Genomic DNA, 18,983 nt, shown 5'->3' with positions numbered 1-18,983 from the left:
TAAGTTGTGAGTTGTCACGCTGTAAGTTGACTTGCCAGGGTGTGCACCTCTATATTATCCTAGTTTTGTTTGTACTACTTAATGTAGCTTATAAATTAGTGAATTGTTAATTATAAGTATATTTATTATTTAGTGAGTATTAATTAACCATTATTTTACTTTAATTAGTATTTATTATTATAATTTTTATGAAAATATCAGACATTTTGACCTTCATACCACACACCGGTGCAAATAAAGTTCTTTTCGTTTTCAAGAAATAAAAAAAATATGCAGACAAGTAGTCACTTGTTTTTCATATATGAAACATTTTTATATTTCATTTGTTTTAAAAATTTGAAAACTTTTGTGAAGTACTTGTTAATTATAATTTGTAGGTTGATTGATGATATTGTAATTAGTAAAATATTTTCTTTCTCGTTACAGGTGGTTTTTATTTTCTATTTGAAGTAAAAACAAAAGTCACCAAGATGCCTAAATCGGTACGTTTATCATTTGTTTTTACACAAAAAAATTAATATTTAGTAAACGATTCATTTGTTTTATATAGCATAATATTTCTTAAATGATTTTTTTTTCATATAAATATTCACATGCTGTAAACATTTTTGTAATTAATCAAAAGATTAGATTAATTAATCGTTTGCTTTTATTTTATGGTTTAAAATATACTTTTAAAAATTTATTCATTAGTTCAGTTTTTGAATGCACATTAAAATTAATTTTATAATTTATAGTGTAAAGAGCATATAGGGTGGACTCTTAATATTTATGATTAGACACGTTTCTTTTTGACATGTTGCTCGCAGTTTTAAAATTGCCAATTTCCAATATTGAAAATATGCATCTAGTGTTATATTTATATTGTTCTATAAATTTATTTAATATTTTTTATTTAGTTTTTGATTGTGTACTCCATAAGAAGCACGTTCTATGAACTTTCAGTTATAGGTATAAAGCTAGCATACATTTTTTGGAATTATTTGCAACAAGTTAAAAATTTATGTAGACGAAGTCTTTAGATACTCCAACAATAATGAGCAAAGATGCTATTGAGAAAGCCGCGCTTTTTAATTAGATAGCCGTAAAATGTTTAAACATGCCACTAGTTTAAAATTGATGAATATCCTTTTTTGAAATTCTAATAAGAAGAAAAATAAAAAACAAATACAAAAATATTTTGTCCGTTACTCGAGAAAAGTTCGACATCCAAAAATTATATTTGTGTACACGGAATTCTTAGGCCGTTCAACAACACTGAGAACGGACTTTATTCAGTAAGATGCACTTTTTCGCTCGGTAAATTTTTAATTTCGCCATCATCTAACAAGAAGAGGAATTAAAACATAAAGAAATGCTTATCTGAACTCGACAAAAGCACGTCACATCAAAAATTGAAAATTTCAGGGTGTTGGAAAATGGATATCCGTTTTGTTTGGTCCCGGATAGTCTTCGTATTTGTTATTGATTTGCCTTCTTACCAGAATATAATAAAAAAAATTTCTATTTCATCAATTTTAAGGTGGTGTTGCAATTAAAAATTTGCCGAATACCGTACTTAAAAAGCGTTGTTTTTTTAATAGCGCCCTTTCTCAAGGTTGGATTACTTCTGCACAAATTTTTGACTTGTTGCAAACACTTCCAAAAAATTTACACTTGCCTTAGCCTACTAAGTACAGAAAATATGTACTATGTACTATTTTTTTATTAGGTGCGCGTAAAATGCTTTGCCAATTTTTAATATCCATTTTAAAATAGAATCAGTGTACTTATTAGGAATTGCCGAAGGAAATTCATGCGTTACGAATTTTTCATTATTGGAATTGACTCAGATAATTTTGGCGGTAAATTTAATGTATGTAATAACAGTAGAGTCTCGATAAGCGGGACTAAGTAAAAACCAAGGGTGTTCCGATTACCGGGATTGTATAGAAAATTTTGTATAAATAAAATACAGCTTTTTAAAAACAGCAATGGAATGTATGTATTCAAGCAAGACTGTTATTAAACACATATTATTGCGATGCTATTGCGATTTTAGAGTCATAACAATGAATCGTATTAGAGTTATATACAAACAAACAATATCTTTTTCGAGTGATTGCTTATCTAAACAACTTATTTTGTCAATTTAGATCTTCAGGGAAAATAGTACTTGTCTAGTATGTAAGTGTTCGTAGGTTCGGTTCCTTCGCAAATGTGGATATTGCTTTATATCAAGCATGATGTAAGGAATATTTCAATTGTTAACACATTGAAAGGCAGCCTTACTATGAAATATTTTTTCGCCAAAATTATTCGAGTTTCTTGCTTTATATTGAATATTACACTTTTCTTATAAATAAATAATGGTGTTTTGGTTTAACTTTTTGAAAGTGTGAATTGCAGTAGATATTACTTGAAAAGTAAATTACTGCGTGCAAAAATTGCTAAAAACTCGTCTTTTCAAATATAAGGGATTGATTATTTTGAAACTAATATAATGACGTTGCTGAAGCTGGTAAAACAATAAACAAATTGGAAAAGATTAAAAATTAATGTAGTAGGTACCAAAGCTTTAAAATTTTATGGAAAAATCTTATGAGAGACATATACTCCACTTAAATGTTTCAAGTTTATGGTTTTAGTCAGGTATAATTTCGATATGCCATAAATTTTACTAATCTGCAACACAATTTTAAATGAATTCTCTTTTTTCCTCATTCCGAGGAGATACGGCTCTGATATAATATATTCACCATTATTTTAGTGTAAAATGACCTATCAAGCAATGACTTTTTTATAACTTCCCAGTATAGGAACTTATTGTATACTGGGTTCCGATTTTTGAAATCGAAATTTTCAACATATCTTTATGTTTCATGGTTAGGACAAGGCATTAACACCAATTTGGAGAAGATGTATGTGTGTGTGTGTGTGTGTGTACGTAATCACATATGTATATATATCGCACGCGCGAAGAGAAAAATGTATCGGCGCCGTTGAGATGTCGATCGAAGCGTATTAACGACAATATGACTCGAAAAGAATTTCGTAATATTCGGTCAAGTCGTTTCGAGTAGATCGAGTTTTTATTATTATTTTTTATAATTCTTTATTATACTGGGAATTTATTCGTGTGGACCTCAAGGATCGTATCAGACCCACCCCCACGGCTTGTTAAATTTCTTTAGATTTGAGTCCCTCGATCAGCAGAATTCGTAACGATCCAACATACTCTTGTCTTTTTTCTATCATATAGTGTCTAGGTAGGGCGCCCCCTTTGCCCAGCGTATGTTTACCTAGCTATCATACGTATTACATTCTTACTATACGCGTGTGTATTCCATTTTAATTATATAACGATAATATTGATCACAAATTTTAAATGGGACCGAAATTACAAGCAAATTACAATTCTTGGAAGATCTAGCAAGGCTGAAAGAGTGTATATGCATCTACATAAATAAAAATGAATGTGTGCTAAGCGCTAAAATTTGAATACATCTTGTTATTTATAAAATACAAATTGAACTTTAAATGTTAGCTGAGAAGGTTTACGATCAACTCGACTTTATCTTTAGTATCAATTCTGCGTAAAAAAAAAATGTTGAAGTCACCATAATAAATTCTCGTGTGTAAATCAAAAATGGTATCAAGTATTTAAAAAAAAATAGTTGTTTAGTGCACTTTTGATTTCTAGAGTGAAAGTTGTTTCAATAAATATTTTTTTGTTTTGTTTTGTAAATACATTTTTCCCGTTTATCTTATTTGATGTAGATCATAATATTAATTATTATTTTCTTTCTATTCATAACGCGCCGATTAATTGAATTCTGGAATTCGTATTAAATTAAAATTACCATTATTGAAGGGGGTAGAATGTAGTATCATGGTTTCAAAATGTAGCTTTATGTGTTTTTTATATTTCAAAAATATTACAATGAAAATTATCTCTGTATATAGCACTGTTATTCCTCACACTATGTATTTTTAAAAAATAATACTAAGCAAATATCGATAAAAACGTTTGAGCCATGGAAGGGTCACTTTGAATTGTATCACTTTGGTTGTATCTGAAGGTTCTCTCTTCAACATGTAGTCTTTGTAGTTTACTTTAGAATACTACAAATAGCTTCGACAATATTTTTATTGACTCGGGGAATTAGATTTTTTTCTCTTCTTTTACTACTCTAATCTATACACGGTGTCCTAAAACAAAGGAAAAAAATAAAAGTAAATGTATAATTTATTGCGTACCTAATTCAATGTACCCTTGGTAGAGAACGTTCCTTGAACCGGGGTACATGATGGTGCATCTTGTAAACTTGCTCAAAATATTACCCACCTATAATGATTTATGTGGAATTGGATTTAATCTACATAAAAAGATAGCCAACTTGTAAACAAATGAATAGTAAAAGCATTTTGTACTTTGAAACAGTAAAAGAATCTTGTTTTACTTTACTTGAAGACAAATGCTCGTTGATAATCATTATCTACGTTGCTTGCCTTATAGATAGTAAATTTTGTCTGCATATAGTTGCTATCTCATAAACAGCAATATCTATCGAGAAACTAGAGAAAGAATCAAGGGGCATTGTATTCTTGGTACTGCATCCCACCATATATATTCTCCATAATAACAATATATTTAAACTCTTAACTAACCTTGACATTAAATAATTGATTAAAAACATAAGGATCGACTGACTACTCAACTCCTTATCCCCTTAAACTTTCAGAATTTGAATGAAATGCGAACGTCATGTTTCCTTGGAACCTGTTTTCTCTAATGAATAAGTACGTAGGCACTGACCATTAAAAACAAACAGACTATTTCAATTTTATTTACCGGCCTAACACGGCACGAAACAACAGGTATCAGCTTTTTCAATTTATCCAGGGGTATTCTTGCTTATTCCGCTTGTCCAATGAGTCGATTTTTTTGAGTTTAATCAGCTTCCTTCCTTGAAATCTACAAAGAATCATTTTTGATTATGATGTTTAGATTTCTATGACAAATGCTAGTAATAGTTTTCTAGATATTAAAAACTTGGGGCAAATTTTTCATGGGGCCATTGCCAGTTTGCCTACGTAAAATTAAAAACACATTGACAAGGAGTATTGTGTAGATTTCAAATTTGTTTCTCATCTATACGATAGTTTTGAAAATACATAGCCCACCAAATTTCAGTTTTAGAAAGCTGGTTTACCAATTTTACACTTTAAACCAATTTAAAAAAATAAATAATATTTACTTGCAATCGATATATCGAAACGTTTTACTAGTTAGACAAAATGCAAATTTTCATTTAATTCAATGAAGTGAAGAGACGAGACATGGTGAATTGGTGACAGGTTAAAAGGAAATTTCATCTTCAATATTTTAAATAAAAATAAAAATCTAATTTTATAAAAAAATTATTTTGTGTAATCAAAGTAAACAATAATCTTTATAAAAATAAATTTTTTCACTTATTCATATTTATTATCTAAGATAAAAGCAGATGCAATGACGTAATCATTATACAAAAGACGTTGTTCTAATATGTGTATTAGATTTTATATACATAATGGTGTTCATAAATTGTCTACTCTCTACTCCTATTTTATTAGAAGCTTTTAAATGTACTTTGAATTTTGTATCCTATAAATATTGTAATTAAAATTTAGACTAGTTTGCATTGAGTTAGAGATTTGGAATTTTGCATATAATTCTTTAAGTATCATCAACTGTAGACTGTAGGCGAGTCGTGTGTCCTTTTTCCTGTCACAAAATTACTATTTTTATAGCAAAAAAATTCGTCGAATAGTTACGATGCTGGCAAAAAAAATTAAACCATGGCTTGATTGTTAAAAATGATGTTTTTAGTGTCAATTTTCATTTTTTTGATGTATTTAGATTTTTTAAGAAAAACGGCGTGCCGGACAAAAAAATCTAGAGATAAAAAATGAAGATTTTAACAAAGTACGTCGTTCAACCTAGTCTTAAAATTTTCCTTATTTTTGTATCCTTTGTTTGCTGGGAGTTCCATCTTGATACAGATACACCTGGATGTGATTAGCCAATCAAATGTTAGCTGGATACAATGCTGCAAAGTCAACCTCGCTCATAGTTAAAAGTTGGATAGCGAATGGGTAGTAAAGTAGTAGAACATATTTACCCACCCGAACTGTAACTAGAAGGATGACATGCTACTTCATTCTTCTGATAAAATTATCTCGTAGAAGTAAATACCTAGCCATCGGTACGACATAAATAAGAGAGCTTCAAGCAAAACAAAATGGTGTTTTACCCTGTTATTTGTTAAAAGGACGAGTCGGCACGATAGTGACCTCAGCAGCTAAAGCTAGCTGCTAGGGAAACCGATCTTAACATAGTAGATAATGAAAGCGATTTCAAGTGTAAGTGCGTTGAGGATTAGTAAAAAGGGCTTGAAAAGGTAAATGAGCTATACAGTTTGGCAACCATCCCGTTAGGGATTTATAATATATGAAGTAAGAAGAGTTCTTATGTTGTATATGTCTGTAGTTGTATATGTGTATACATGAACACAGCTGATCAGTCTCATCATTTGAAGTTGTACACGTACGATACAGCGGGCATCACACATAGTATATTCCCTCTTTGTTTTATACATAAGAATGTCTATAAAAACTTCTTACTTCGTATATAAATGCCTAACGAAATGATTTTCAAACTGTGTAGTGCAAAAAAAAAAAAAAAAAAAAAATAGAGAAAATTAACACAATATACAAGAAAAAAATTTTAATGAATCTAAAAAGTAAGAAAAAAATTTTTCCACTTTGGTATACGTTATTGTAATAACCATTCTGTATCGTATCATTAATCACAATTTGCAAATGTTGAATATTTTATAAATGAGTATTTATCTTAGATACTTCAAACATTTTGGGTTTTAAATCTTTACTCATATACAATGTGTCTCACTTGGAGTGTGACTGCTCTCGAATTTTGGAATAGAGAGAAAGAATTAAGTATATTTTGTTGCAATATTTACTACTTGAAGAGGTGTTTTAAATGGTGTAAGATTTGAGCTGCAGCTATAATTTCGTGGCTTCCTGTCATTCAAATTACATCGCAAAAATTATGAAAGATTTAAATTTCTCTCTATTTCATAATACGAGGGCGGTACACTCAAAGTCAGACACACTGTATGTAACAAAAGTCACAAAGCCAAACATGTAAATTGACTCAAACATAAAATGATATTTCTTCGCTGTCAGGTATAAAGGAACTAAATCAACAAAATAAAATAAAAATGTTTCGAGGTTTTTTTAATTTAATTTTATTTAAAACAGTTTATTATAATGTAATTTATTTTAGCGTCACAAACACTTGCTTTTAAGTGTCAGTTGGTAAAATCTGTTGTTCATATTTTGCATATTACATATTATATTTTCCTAACGAACGTCTTCAAATAAAATCATCATATTTCTATCAATGATATAAAGAAGTTTTCTTGATCCTTGACGATCCCTTAACTTAACTCGAGGTAATCGAAAAATTAGTAGTTATACTGTATATTACAAGTGATAAAAAGAGTTAATGTTACATCACTTAACTCATTGTTGCCAAAAAATGTGTATTTTTCCTTTTTATGACCAAATTTAAAAGATCATGACTGCTTTGGATCAAGTAAAATAACTACGAATGTAGTAATCACTTACTACTTATCCCGTTTTTAAAAAATTTTAAAGTTTTTTAACAAAGTCCTGAAGAATACAGATTATTTCAAAGTTTCTTTTAGGATTTTGGTTCAAAAATTGTAAGTTTTAGCATTACTTTTCAGCTTTGAAATTTGAAATTTTTCCTATGAACTATTTGAAATTATTGTAAATATCTCAGAAACGTTGAGCTTTACGAAAAAAACACGAGACCATGTTGACTGATATGGTTAAAAAATAAACCTTTTATCGTTGTCAAAAAAAAAATGATTTAATGGAAATTGGACCAACTTTTCGTCTACCAAACTCTTGATCTTGATTAAGCGACGCCTTTTGAACGAAAATATGCATAGTAATCGAATGCGAATTTTTTTCCGACGGATATGCCCATATGTGTTACTTAACATACTTACCTCAAATGTTCTTTTTCTGACTTATTCACTGTGTACTTGTAGGTGAAGATTTTATGTTAAGCAACTAAAATTATTTAATATTAATTTAAAAATTTGTTTATATTATTATTAATATTATTAATAAATATTTTAAAATAACTATGATTTTATAAAAATAAAAAAAAATTGCAGAATAATATCAGTGTACCCCTACACATGAATATGGATGATGAATGAATGTTAAATAAAATAAAAATATAAAATACTATAAGGAGGACGCAAACAATTGGATATGATTTTATATACCCGTTGAATTTTCTAAAAATCATTTGCTAAGATAGATTTGATCCTCCTAAACATACCCTGTTATGTTTTAGATGCTCCTGAGCTCTCTGATGCAGGAGAGTCATTTCCGCTACATGTTATCATTTTAAAAAATTTTTCGACTATAGAATGATAAATTTTCAGCAGATATCATGGGCTACATTTTATTTTCTACAAAATTAGGGTTCCGTTCGCAAATTGATCCCTAGGACCTAGAACAACTATATCCTCCTTGCCCTATTTGAGAACAATCGGCCACCCAAAGGCGAGACGTCTCCGGGTAAGAGGTGCTGTTTTAAACAGATGAAGTTAGGAATTTGTTGAGGCCAGACGAAACGCAGAAAGCCGACAGCTTTGCAGGTTTCTACTGGTGCAAATAACACGCATTGAGATTTTATCGTCAGAGTTCTCTATGTTACGAAGGTGGTAGTTCAAAGTCCCAGTAATTAAGATTAACTTGTCGTACCTATTCATTGATTCGGTAAATTAAGGAACATTTTGCTATGGGAATGACAGGGTCAGGTGAAAAAGGCGTTTGAGACGGCTTCTCTCGTGTCAAGTTCGCTGCGTCATTTCCTTTAACGGCAGAGTGACTCGATGAAAGTTCAATCGATAGTGTCCTTTCAAATTTCCCATCACCCTTCTCAACTATGCTGTAGCAACTGCGCAAAGTTCCAAGATGGGTTTGCCGTAGCCATTGTTTGATTCGGTAAATTACGGAAAATCTTGCTATGAGAATGACTCAGATGAAAGAAGCGTCTGAGATGATGTCTGTCAAGCCCGCTGCTCCATTCCCTTTAACACCAGAATAGACCCGCACCCACATCAGCCTGACTGTGTTATTTAGTGCCAGACGATTCAGTTTCTCGAAGCATTCATAGACTATCCTCGATTGGAATTTTGAATCATAGGGTAAATTTTATTTTTTGTCTAGTTTCTTTTATGAATTTTACGTATTCTGACTGGATCAAAATTATAATTGGCACATATTATAAAAAATTAAAATAGGGGTACAGAGGAAGGGCCAGTTTTTCAATATTCATTCATTAAATAATAACAACTCAAAATTCTTATTAATTAAAAAACAAATTGGCACCAAAGTCTCTTGGATAGTAATCTTGTATCCTGATTACTGCACCATACCAGGCAAATGAATCGTAAAAGCTTGATGTCATGGCTTCATTAAAAACAAATATATTTAATTTCTTGATGTATTTATATTATTATGCCTATAGGTTCGAATAATGTGTACAATATTTATTTTAAATTTAAATATGATTGAATATTTTACTTTTTGTGAATTGTTAGTTCAGTGGCTAAAAATAAAAATGTTGTTCAAATATAATTAATTATTTATGATGATTATAATGACAAGTAATAGATTTAAGTGTGTAGGTATCAAAGTTACCTTTTATCGTGCTAGATTATCTACATTTAAAAAAATGTACATTCCATTGTTGTTTCATTAAAATATGTATACACAGTGTCACAAAAGTAACGGAAGAGTCCAACGATTTTACAGAGAAGTATTATTTTGGTATTACCTGGTAGATTTTGTTAATTTTTTTTTGCGAATGGCTGAAAATACTTTTCTAAGGGGTTATTTTGTGCACAAATCACGAATTTGTTGGGTCAGTTTGCTCTCCGAGGTGAGGAAAAAGAGATATGGCAATTTTTAGGTCCGAAAATTAAATTCAACATGGCAATTTCAGTTTCCTTGAGTCTAGCTTTGAAATTAGGAATCAGGTCATAAAAGTTTTCAGACAAAAGTTGTAGCTAGAGTACATCACAATCACAATTTTCTGCCAACTAAAGGTCATTTTAAGGTCATGAGTTCCAGATATGGCTCCTTACGCAAATTTTTACCGATTTTTGAATGATTTTTTTCCAGTAGGAGGTAAACTAAAAATAAAATGTGTGACGGGAAAGATCGTGGTTTTTATGCTGTTTCTTTCACCTCGCTTTTGATTTTCTCGTGACTTCCGGCGCCAAAATCAATTTAAAATTTCCAATTGAAATTGCAATTTTTTGTTGCCAATTCGTTTAAAAGGTATTAAAAACCGAATAATTACGGCATAAATCAAAAGTTAAATTATATCTATAAAGTAACAGATAGGCGGATACTCTGTTATGAGCCATTTAAAAAAAAAAAAAAAAACGTTATCTAATTCTCTCGGCTTACAAAATGAACATTTCGAATAAAATCTTTACACGAATTGACAACAATGGGGTTCCCATTTGAAATTTCGAAATTAACTATCACAGGGCTTTGCATGTTCATCTTTTATGATCCTTGAAACTTGTTTGAATCATTTTTCAAAATAATGCTTCTTTGGAAAGTACATGGGTCGTTTCGTTACTTTTGTGACATCTTATATAAACGAAATAAAACCGGTTGAATAAGCAACGTTACAATATTCTTTGACAAAATACTTACACTTAAAAAGTCTTTTTTTTTATACTCAGATTAGTACTTTTTATTAATATTTAAAAAAGAAAGTCCGAATTCTAATTTTATTAAGGTGTTGTGTGACAGATTTTCTCAAATACGGTCAAATTATATTAAATTGACTATATACTGCTCAGAAATCGTGAAGAGGCCTACAAAATATGCGGAGTTCTGTTTTCGAATTAAAATTTCACGTTATATCTTTTTACTTCGATACTTACTAGGTTATTGGTAAACTCTCACCAACATCGGGATCATAAAGAAAGAAGTATTTCAATTGAAAATTTCCCGTTCTTGGTCAATTAAAGAATTTCCTAATTCTATATCTTAACTAATTGCTTTGCAATTTTGAGATATGTCTAATCATTTTGATATATTTTTTTAACCAGAGAACATCCGGTATCACATATTCAACGAAGTTATACATAATATTATAATAGTTAATAATAAATATAAACTATTTCAAGTGTCGAAAATGTACCAGTTCTTTTCCGGTTTGATTTGACACCAAAAATGTATTTTCACATTATAATATAGAAGTTATTTTTTCAATTTCATCAATTCAAAACTATTTGAATTCAGTAAAAGAAGGTTTCATTTTCGAAATTCGAATGGACAGATTGTATCGGTTCGAAATTTTAGGTCTTGTTTTATTTTCCCTATCTATTTCAAGGTTAAGAATCTCTTAATTTAGGTGCATGCATTCTTTATAGAGATAAAAGTAGATTTTTGAGCAAAAAATTGTGAAGGCCCTCTCTTTTAATATTGGCTTTGATTCTAGATATAGGACGTTATTTTTATCCTGATCAAACACGTTATTTTCAAATCAAATTTTTAAGTGTATTTTTCAACTTTTGGTTCCAAATGACCCAAATAAATGATGATTAAAATTTTCATCTTTAACACCGAATCCAAAAAAAATCGTTTACACAGACAATTTGTTCACTAGAAAAACGAAAATTCACTCAAAAGTGATACCAGGTTTGTAATTATTAAGATAAATCATCTACACCCTCGCTAGCAGGCAAATACGGATTCGATTAATATGCATATAGCCAATTATTTTTGTAATTCAAATCAAATTTTTGAGTGGATTTTTGTAATTTTTGAGTCAAAATGAATTTACAAATTGAATATTATCAGAATCGGAGAAAAATAATTATTATTTAGTTTTCTCGAATTTGTGGGAATGAAGATATTTCGAAAAAAAATTATAAACACATCCTTGTCTAGATAAATAATTATTTCTTGAGCTAATCACTCCTTTAATAAAAAATTATTTCAATTTATGTTAAAGTACGTAAAACTCTTTTGACCTTGGCACCTACTCCTAAATGAATGGATTGAGATGGTTCTTGCCTTTATATACGATATTATAGACTATAGAATGTTAAATGCCTGAAGTGACATGTATTTTGCCACAATAGCCTATTTATTTGGAAATACAAAATTCTTTTTTTTGGATATTTTAGGGCTGTGATTGCGAAATGAATAGTTTTAGAGGGTTTGTCTTATTTGGATTGTTGATCAGGATGACAATATTGCCCTGTTAAATATGCGAGGTACTTTCAAAGAAAGAAAGTATCCTATGCCAAATAGATAGAAAAATGAACGGAATCCTAAAAAGACAAGGTTTCATTTAATACCCAAGAAAAGTATGAGCCATGATTGTGCATTGTTACCAAAACAATTCTTTACCTACACGTTATTCGATAATCTAAACATTCACATAAGAAAAACATGATACGAGCTAACTTATTAATTTCAACGACCTTTGAACCATAATTATTAGTTAACTGTGTTAATAGTAAGCGTAATTTAAACGTTTTTATTGAAGCGTTTGTAACGGATTATTAAACTTTTGGTTAACTTAAAAAAATATATACATATTTACAAAAACTCAAACCATTCACATATAGTTTATTTTTTATTAATAATAAATAAATTAGTGGTTATCTATTGAAACATTTACAGGTGCATGTAAGAGATAGATACACAAATATACGCTCTTCACAGGGCATCGCTTGTCTGTTGTGTTTATGCCTCGTTACACATGATAGGTATACATAGATATACAGACGGGCGGATAGTTCAACTTTGTAAATAATTTTTTTAACAAAAGTTTCTGTTCATACATTTAATCCATGCGAAGTGATTTAAACATTACGTAATGTGTGTTTTAAATATTGCAGCTCAAAAAACTTCAAAATCTTTTATCTAAACAATTAGTTGTACTCTATTTAAATAATCCCAGGCTAAAGTTTGCGATATTTTACTTGGTGAAAGGTTAAATAAAACTTAAGAGCCACAAAGGTCAAAAGGCTTTATTTTTCGGGATTGTTTTCCTAGAGATTGATAGTAAAATATTTACACTCGAAAACGCATGTTGTCCCATAATGATTATAGATTGGATCATTATAAGACCCATAATTTACTTGCTTTTATACAGAAAATGGTCTATTGTTATATACTACAAGCCTATGGCGTCAGTTTTGCGCGATACAGGTGGGCACAGGTGAGAATATGAATGTCACACCCCTTGATGTCTCACCCCTGCACGAGCAAATATGTACGGTGTTGCTGGATAATAACTCTGTATAAGTATTCAAAGCAAATTACATAAATGCCGTACAGTTACCGGATTTATTTCTGTAGGTTTTTATGTAATTCGCTTCGAATACTTATGCGAAGAGTACAGAGCTATTATTAAGCAACGCCGTACATATTTGCTGGTGCAGGGGTGAGACATCAAAGGGTGTGAAATTCATATTCTCACACGTACTCACATGTACCGCGCAAAATTGACGCCATGGTGTTTAAAGTCACTTTTACATATAGGATAATGTTTTTCTACATGATCTGTGGTGGGTCATTTCAACCGAAAAATTTTAGCATGAGCTAGTAGTCTATTATCTAAATGAACTCGTAGGGGTTGGTTTGTTGTCCGATTTTGATTTTTTTTGTTTCCTTCGATAGGTAATTTAATGGAGAGCATTTAGGAGCCATGTTAATCAATCGTAGTTTCCAAGTTGGTTAAGGCATAGTCAATTCCGTTCGCGGTATGCTTAGGGTGGCGGGTTCGATTTCCGCCGACACAATAAAAATAAATATAATTAATGTTTTTGATGACTTCGTGTAGTGTATGGTATATGCATGAAGGAGGTGCATTCAGCCTCTGAAAATAATTAAGGAGTTGATAAATGAAATTGTCAGCGGGAAAGGTGGTAAAACACATATAATCACAATGGCCTTTATAGCCTAAGTGTGTCCTTTGTGGACATCCAATATAACCTAACTTAGCTTACCCAAAAAAAAACTAAAAAATTATCGATGATCATCAAAATCGGTTCAGTTTGAAAAAGGTTTTAAGGAAAAAGGTATAAATTAATGGAAAGTGTTCTTAGATATGTTTCAAATGCGATTTTAAGTTTCCGTACCGGATTTTTTTTAAATTTTGTAAATTTCACTTGTGTCAGAATACAAAAATAGTAGTTTTTGCTTTAAAACACGGGAATTAATCTTGAAGTAGCTTTCCAGGCGACTCCTTCCAAGATATTTTCAAAATAAATGACCCAAATGTTTTTATCTGAAACATTAAGGCCATTTTGGTGTTGGTTATATTCACGTGACTCTGACTCACGTGACTTTTTCAACTAATTTGTTACCTATCGTTTGGTTTGCGTTTTATGGTAGGTTTCGTAGATTCCACAATGCCAGATCCTTATATTATGAGATACAACAGACGGAATAGTCGCGGTGCAGTTATTTATACTCCAAATTTAACACCTATTGTTTTCTCTAATTCTTTATCTATCAATATTTAACCTATGCCCATTAAAATATAATTGATACTTCAATATTAAAGCAAAACGCCGTTCGCTGATGGGTTTTAAGATAAACAATAATAATTACCTTGAATTCTTAAGTGGATTACAGGACATCAATTGACATTTGCTATCGTAAGAGTTTTCTGATCATGGGCTTTGTTTTTTGCCAGTGCTTTTTTATATTCTCTTCTTTCCTCTTGATCGTCGTTGCACTTTTATGGGTTCTTTAAACGTTAACTACGTCTCGAGCGTCGTTAGATTCAGTTTAAAGCAATGTTATTTTCGCTGTGACAAAGTATAATTGAACTTTTTTCGATTTTTCTTGAGAAAGAATTGGTGGAATAAAGAAAATATGATGCAAAAGAAGGGTTCGAGAGAAACTTAATTGGTTCCAAAAAGGATCATACTTGCTTAATAAGATCCTCCAGACTGAAGCATCGCGAAGGCGTCCTTTGCTTTATTGATTCTGCACTAACTTCCGCAGTTGCTTCGTCAGTTTGAATGATGATGCTCTCAAGGTATAGAACTGTCCAATCACTTCTACGAATCTCATAACCTTGCGTGTCTTCTATAATTTTTGGTCCATAAGTAACGCTAACCCATTTATCAATTAAAATAAAATTGAATTACTCATGAATTACTGATACACAACACACATAATATTACAGCAATTCTTAGTCAGAAAAAAATTCAATGTTTTAAACATTATTTACTTGAATACAATATTGAAGATACACCGTGCGCTGATTGGTTTAAATATTACCATATAATATAATATTTATTTTATATACCTACCCATTGTATTTCTTGATATTATAATGTGTGCGCTTGCGGATTCAATATAACCTTGAGTTTTAATTTACTGGGACTGGTGTCGTCTGAGAGTAGTGTTGAGTGGTGCTTAAGCAATGGGTATATCTGACTCAGTATGTTGTGTTTAGTGGTTTGTAACTGACTTACTACTTTTCATAAAATATAGTGTGTAATAAAATTTGTCCGTTAAAAAAAGCGTTCAGCGATTTGATTTTCGAAGAAAGTGTTTCTAGACTTTGTGAGAGTTGCTAATTTTTTTTGGGTGTATTTATTTTTGTGTGTGATTTCTTATAATCAGCAGGATGGTGGCCAGTGGGAAAATGGTGAGTAATTAAAGAATACCGGTTAAGAACGCTATTTTCCCGATTTCTTGAAAGATTTGATTTTATAAATTAATTATAAGTGGAGTTTGATCAACAAGTTAATGGTTAATTATCTTTTAAACAATGACCCTGAAATTTATTTTAGAAATTACATAAGGTTTAACTGTACTATTGTACTTTGGATGGTCAGAGGTAGAATAATTGCCATTATAAATGAAGAAAATGATAAATTTTGTAGAATCTTTATGCTTAAAAAAATACATTTAACGTTTACTACTTGTTCAAAAAGAGAAACTTCATCACACAACAGGTGATATTCTTTCGTTTGGCTTCCGTCCAATAAGCAATAGATTACCCTACAACTAAGTGACTGCGTTAAAATAATTACTTTATAATGTGGGTGAGAAAGACAGAATATGAAATAAACTCTTCTGCATCGACAAATTTAACGTCCAGTATAACGATTTTATATTTAAAATAAAAACGTTTATTATAACAACTATAACTGACTGTGTTGTTTCGTGTCCTACTCACTGTTCCAGTGCATTCCGTGATGTGCATTTTTTTTTTTAAATGCAACTATGTATACTTTCCTATTGTTCTGCATCGTAAAGTAGTAGGCTAAGGGAAATGCACCTGACATACTTAAAACACTTCTCATTTTTCTACATTTTTTTTATTATTTTTATTTTTTAATTCATGCAAAGTTTTACATTTTTTTGATAATAATCTTTCAAATCCAGAATGCCACCTGTTCTCTTTTTACTGTTGTGCAAAGGATGGAACATACTTATTGAGCAAGGGCAAAAGAATCTATTTTTTGATTCAATTTTTATACGGGTTAATTTAATGGAAAAATTCGATTGTGACTAATGGAAAAAAATTATTGATTAATATTACAGGAAATTTTGTTTTAAAAATTCCAAATTTAAAATAAACCACAAAATAAAAATTCCTAAATTATAAGATAAAGGTTAAACCTAGCTCTATCTCAAATGTGGAAACTAATAATAAAAAGTAATTCTAGAATTTTCTACTTGGTGTTTTTAAAAAATTTAACTTAAATAAATTCCTGGCTGTATTTCTGAAAACTCAATTGAATCCATATTCTCAGAAAGAAAAGTTTAAAATATTACCTCTGTCTCAATCTTTCGAAAATTTATTTTGCGAGATCCGCGTATTTTCCAAATTTAGACAAAATCAGATATATTTTATTTAAACATTTTCAGCATTTTTCAAAATGCACGTCTGTATTGTTGCAATTTAGTCATTTTCCTTTGAAAAAAATTTTAAAAATTCTTCTATTTTAGTTACAGGTATTATTTTGAAGAATCTATAAATTTGTGAAGGTTAAATTTTTTGTTTGAAGAAGATATAATTTGTCAAGGTTTTGTGAGAACTTTTCTAGGTCAAATAGAGGTCAATAAGGTATTTTTAAACAAAAATCTCTATTTTTTTACGTCTTTAATCAAATCAAAAGTAAGAGTAAAAAGAGAGAAACTCAAGGGGAACAGGCTTTTATAATTAAAGTTATATTTCTCCCTTATTAAATGCTTCTAATTGTTACTTAGATGTTTTTAACTTCCCAGTATAGGAAGTTATTGTAATGAGTCCGATTTTCGAAATCGAAATTTTCAACATATTTTTACGTTTCATGATTAGGACAATGCAATAACATCAATTTGGAAAAGAAGTATGTGTGTGTGTGTGTATTTTATTTTCGAAAAAAGAGTCGAAAATTAAAATTGTTTTAAATAACTCTTTATTATACTATGGGAAGTTATTCGTGTGAACCTCAAAGGTCGCACCAGACCCATCCCACGGCTTGTTTATTGATGTGATATCCTTGTCTATTCATGTTCTTCAAGACACGGAATAGTTATACAAATTTCTGGGAAGGGGGATTAGGAGGCACCTAAAAGAACATCCTTAACATAAACTCAAAACGAAATTTAAGATTTTGAACCATCCAAGTTATTTAACAGCGTATTAAAATACTTATTAAAGCATGGCATTGCTTACGTCACAAAAATTCCTCATTAATAAATTTAACTATTTTCATTTAATGTAAAAAATGATTAGAAAAATATAATTAATTTTACACTAAAAATTTTAGAAACTATGAAAATAAGTAAAAATTATTTATTATTTCAATAAATAACTCTTTAATAATGCTTTCCAAAATTGTTTGTAAAATATAAAGACCAAATCGGATTTCCAAACTTGGACATGGCATCCTAGCTTAAAATGTTGTTATCAATCGTTGTTAATTCAAACTTTGCCAATTTTGGTTTCTGAGATGTCCCAATGTTAAACAATCTCCCCTAAGAAGTCAACGGTAGAGGACCCATTTATAAACAATTATGCTACAATATACCTCTTTATATTTATATTTGGAGAAGTAAAAGAATAGAAAAATGCATGTTGCCAGAAGAAAACCTCGTACCGTTAGCGATGGATTGTTGGAAATTTTTAGGTTTAGTGCATCAGTTGTACAAGTCGTTAACCACTCAACGTAGAGAGCTGCAATTGGTCGTAAATCATTTTCAATTTTTCTAAAAGTCTACCTCAAAGAGATATAATTTAACACAATTTTCCAATGTGGTGGAAACCTGCAATGTGATAACCTATAATGTCAACAATTCTCAAACAAACTTAAAAAATATAATATACCTTATTTAAATTTCGATTTAAATGCTCATTTTATTGCACTATAAAGACGTGCTTTTTAATTTCACATATTAACGCTATTTCAAAATTAAAAATACCAATTACAGAATAACGTTTATCAACACGATTTTTAATTTAGTGCATTAATTATTTCGATCACGTTTTGAGTTGATATTGAAAAAAATTCTTTTAGAATTTAGTTGTAAGATCTAACTCGCTAGAGAATTAGATAAAGGACTATAGTAAAAAACATGACAGAAGCAAGCTGTTTTGAAAAAATGATTAGAAATTCCTCAAAAAGAGAGGTAAGTAAAACTTTTGACATAAAAATTTATCAAATTTAAAAGAGATGTGAATTTTAAGGGTTTTTTTACAGTAGTTTCATTTATTTATTGTTAAAACTTTGGGATTTACAATTACATTTAAGTCTAGAATTACATTTAAAAACCTGAAATCAGTTGATGTTAAAATCTAACCTGAAATTAATTCTAAACTACTAAGATTTGAAAATCGC

The 18,983-nt window shown here is 30.0% G+C and overlaps 1 protein-coding gene across 2 annotated transcripts in view; it reads left to right on the top strand.

The window, feature by feature from the left end:
- Positions 1–18,983, top strand: part of LOC123290868 (moesin/ezrin/radixin homolog 1) — a 71,394-nt gene continuing 52,411 nt past the window's right edge. The window contains exons 1-2 of one of the 2 annotated variants that reach the window (XM_044871217.1): positions 1–132; positions 427–482. In XM_044871217.1, the coding sequence (XP_044727152.1) occupies positions 471–482 (12 nt within the window). In that variant the 5' untranslated portion in view covers positions 1–132; positions 427–470. Of the gene's footprint in view, positions 133–426; positions 483–15,582; positions 15,800–18,983 lie in introns of those variants that run through there. The other variant, XM_044871216.1, reaches the window with a different exon arrangement.

This window comes from Chrysoperla carnea, chromosome 1, assembly GCF_905475395.1.
Source record: "Chrysoperla carnea chromosome 1, inChrCarn1.1, whole genome shotgun sequence".
Taxonomy (NCBI): domain Eukaryota; kingdom Metazoa; phylum Arthropoda; class Insecta; order Neuroptera; family Chrysopidae; genus Chrysoperla; species Chrysoperla carnea.
This window is presented reverse-complemented; position numbering and strand designations above follow the sequence as displayed.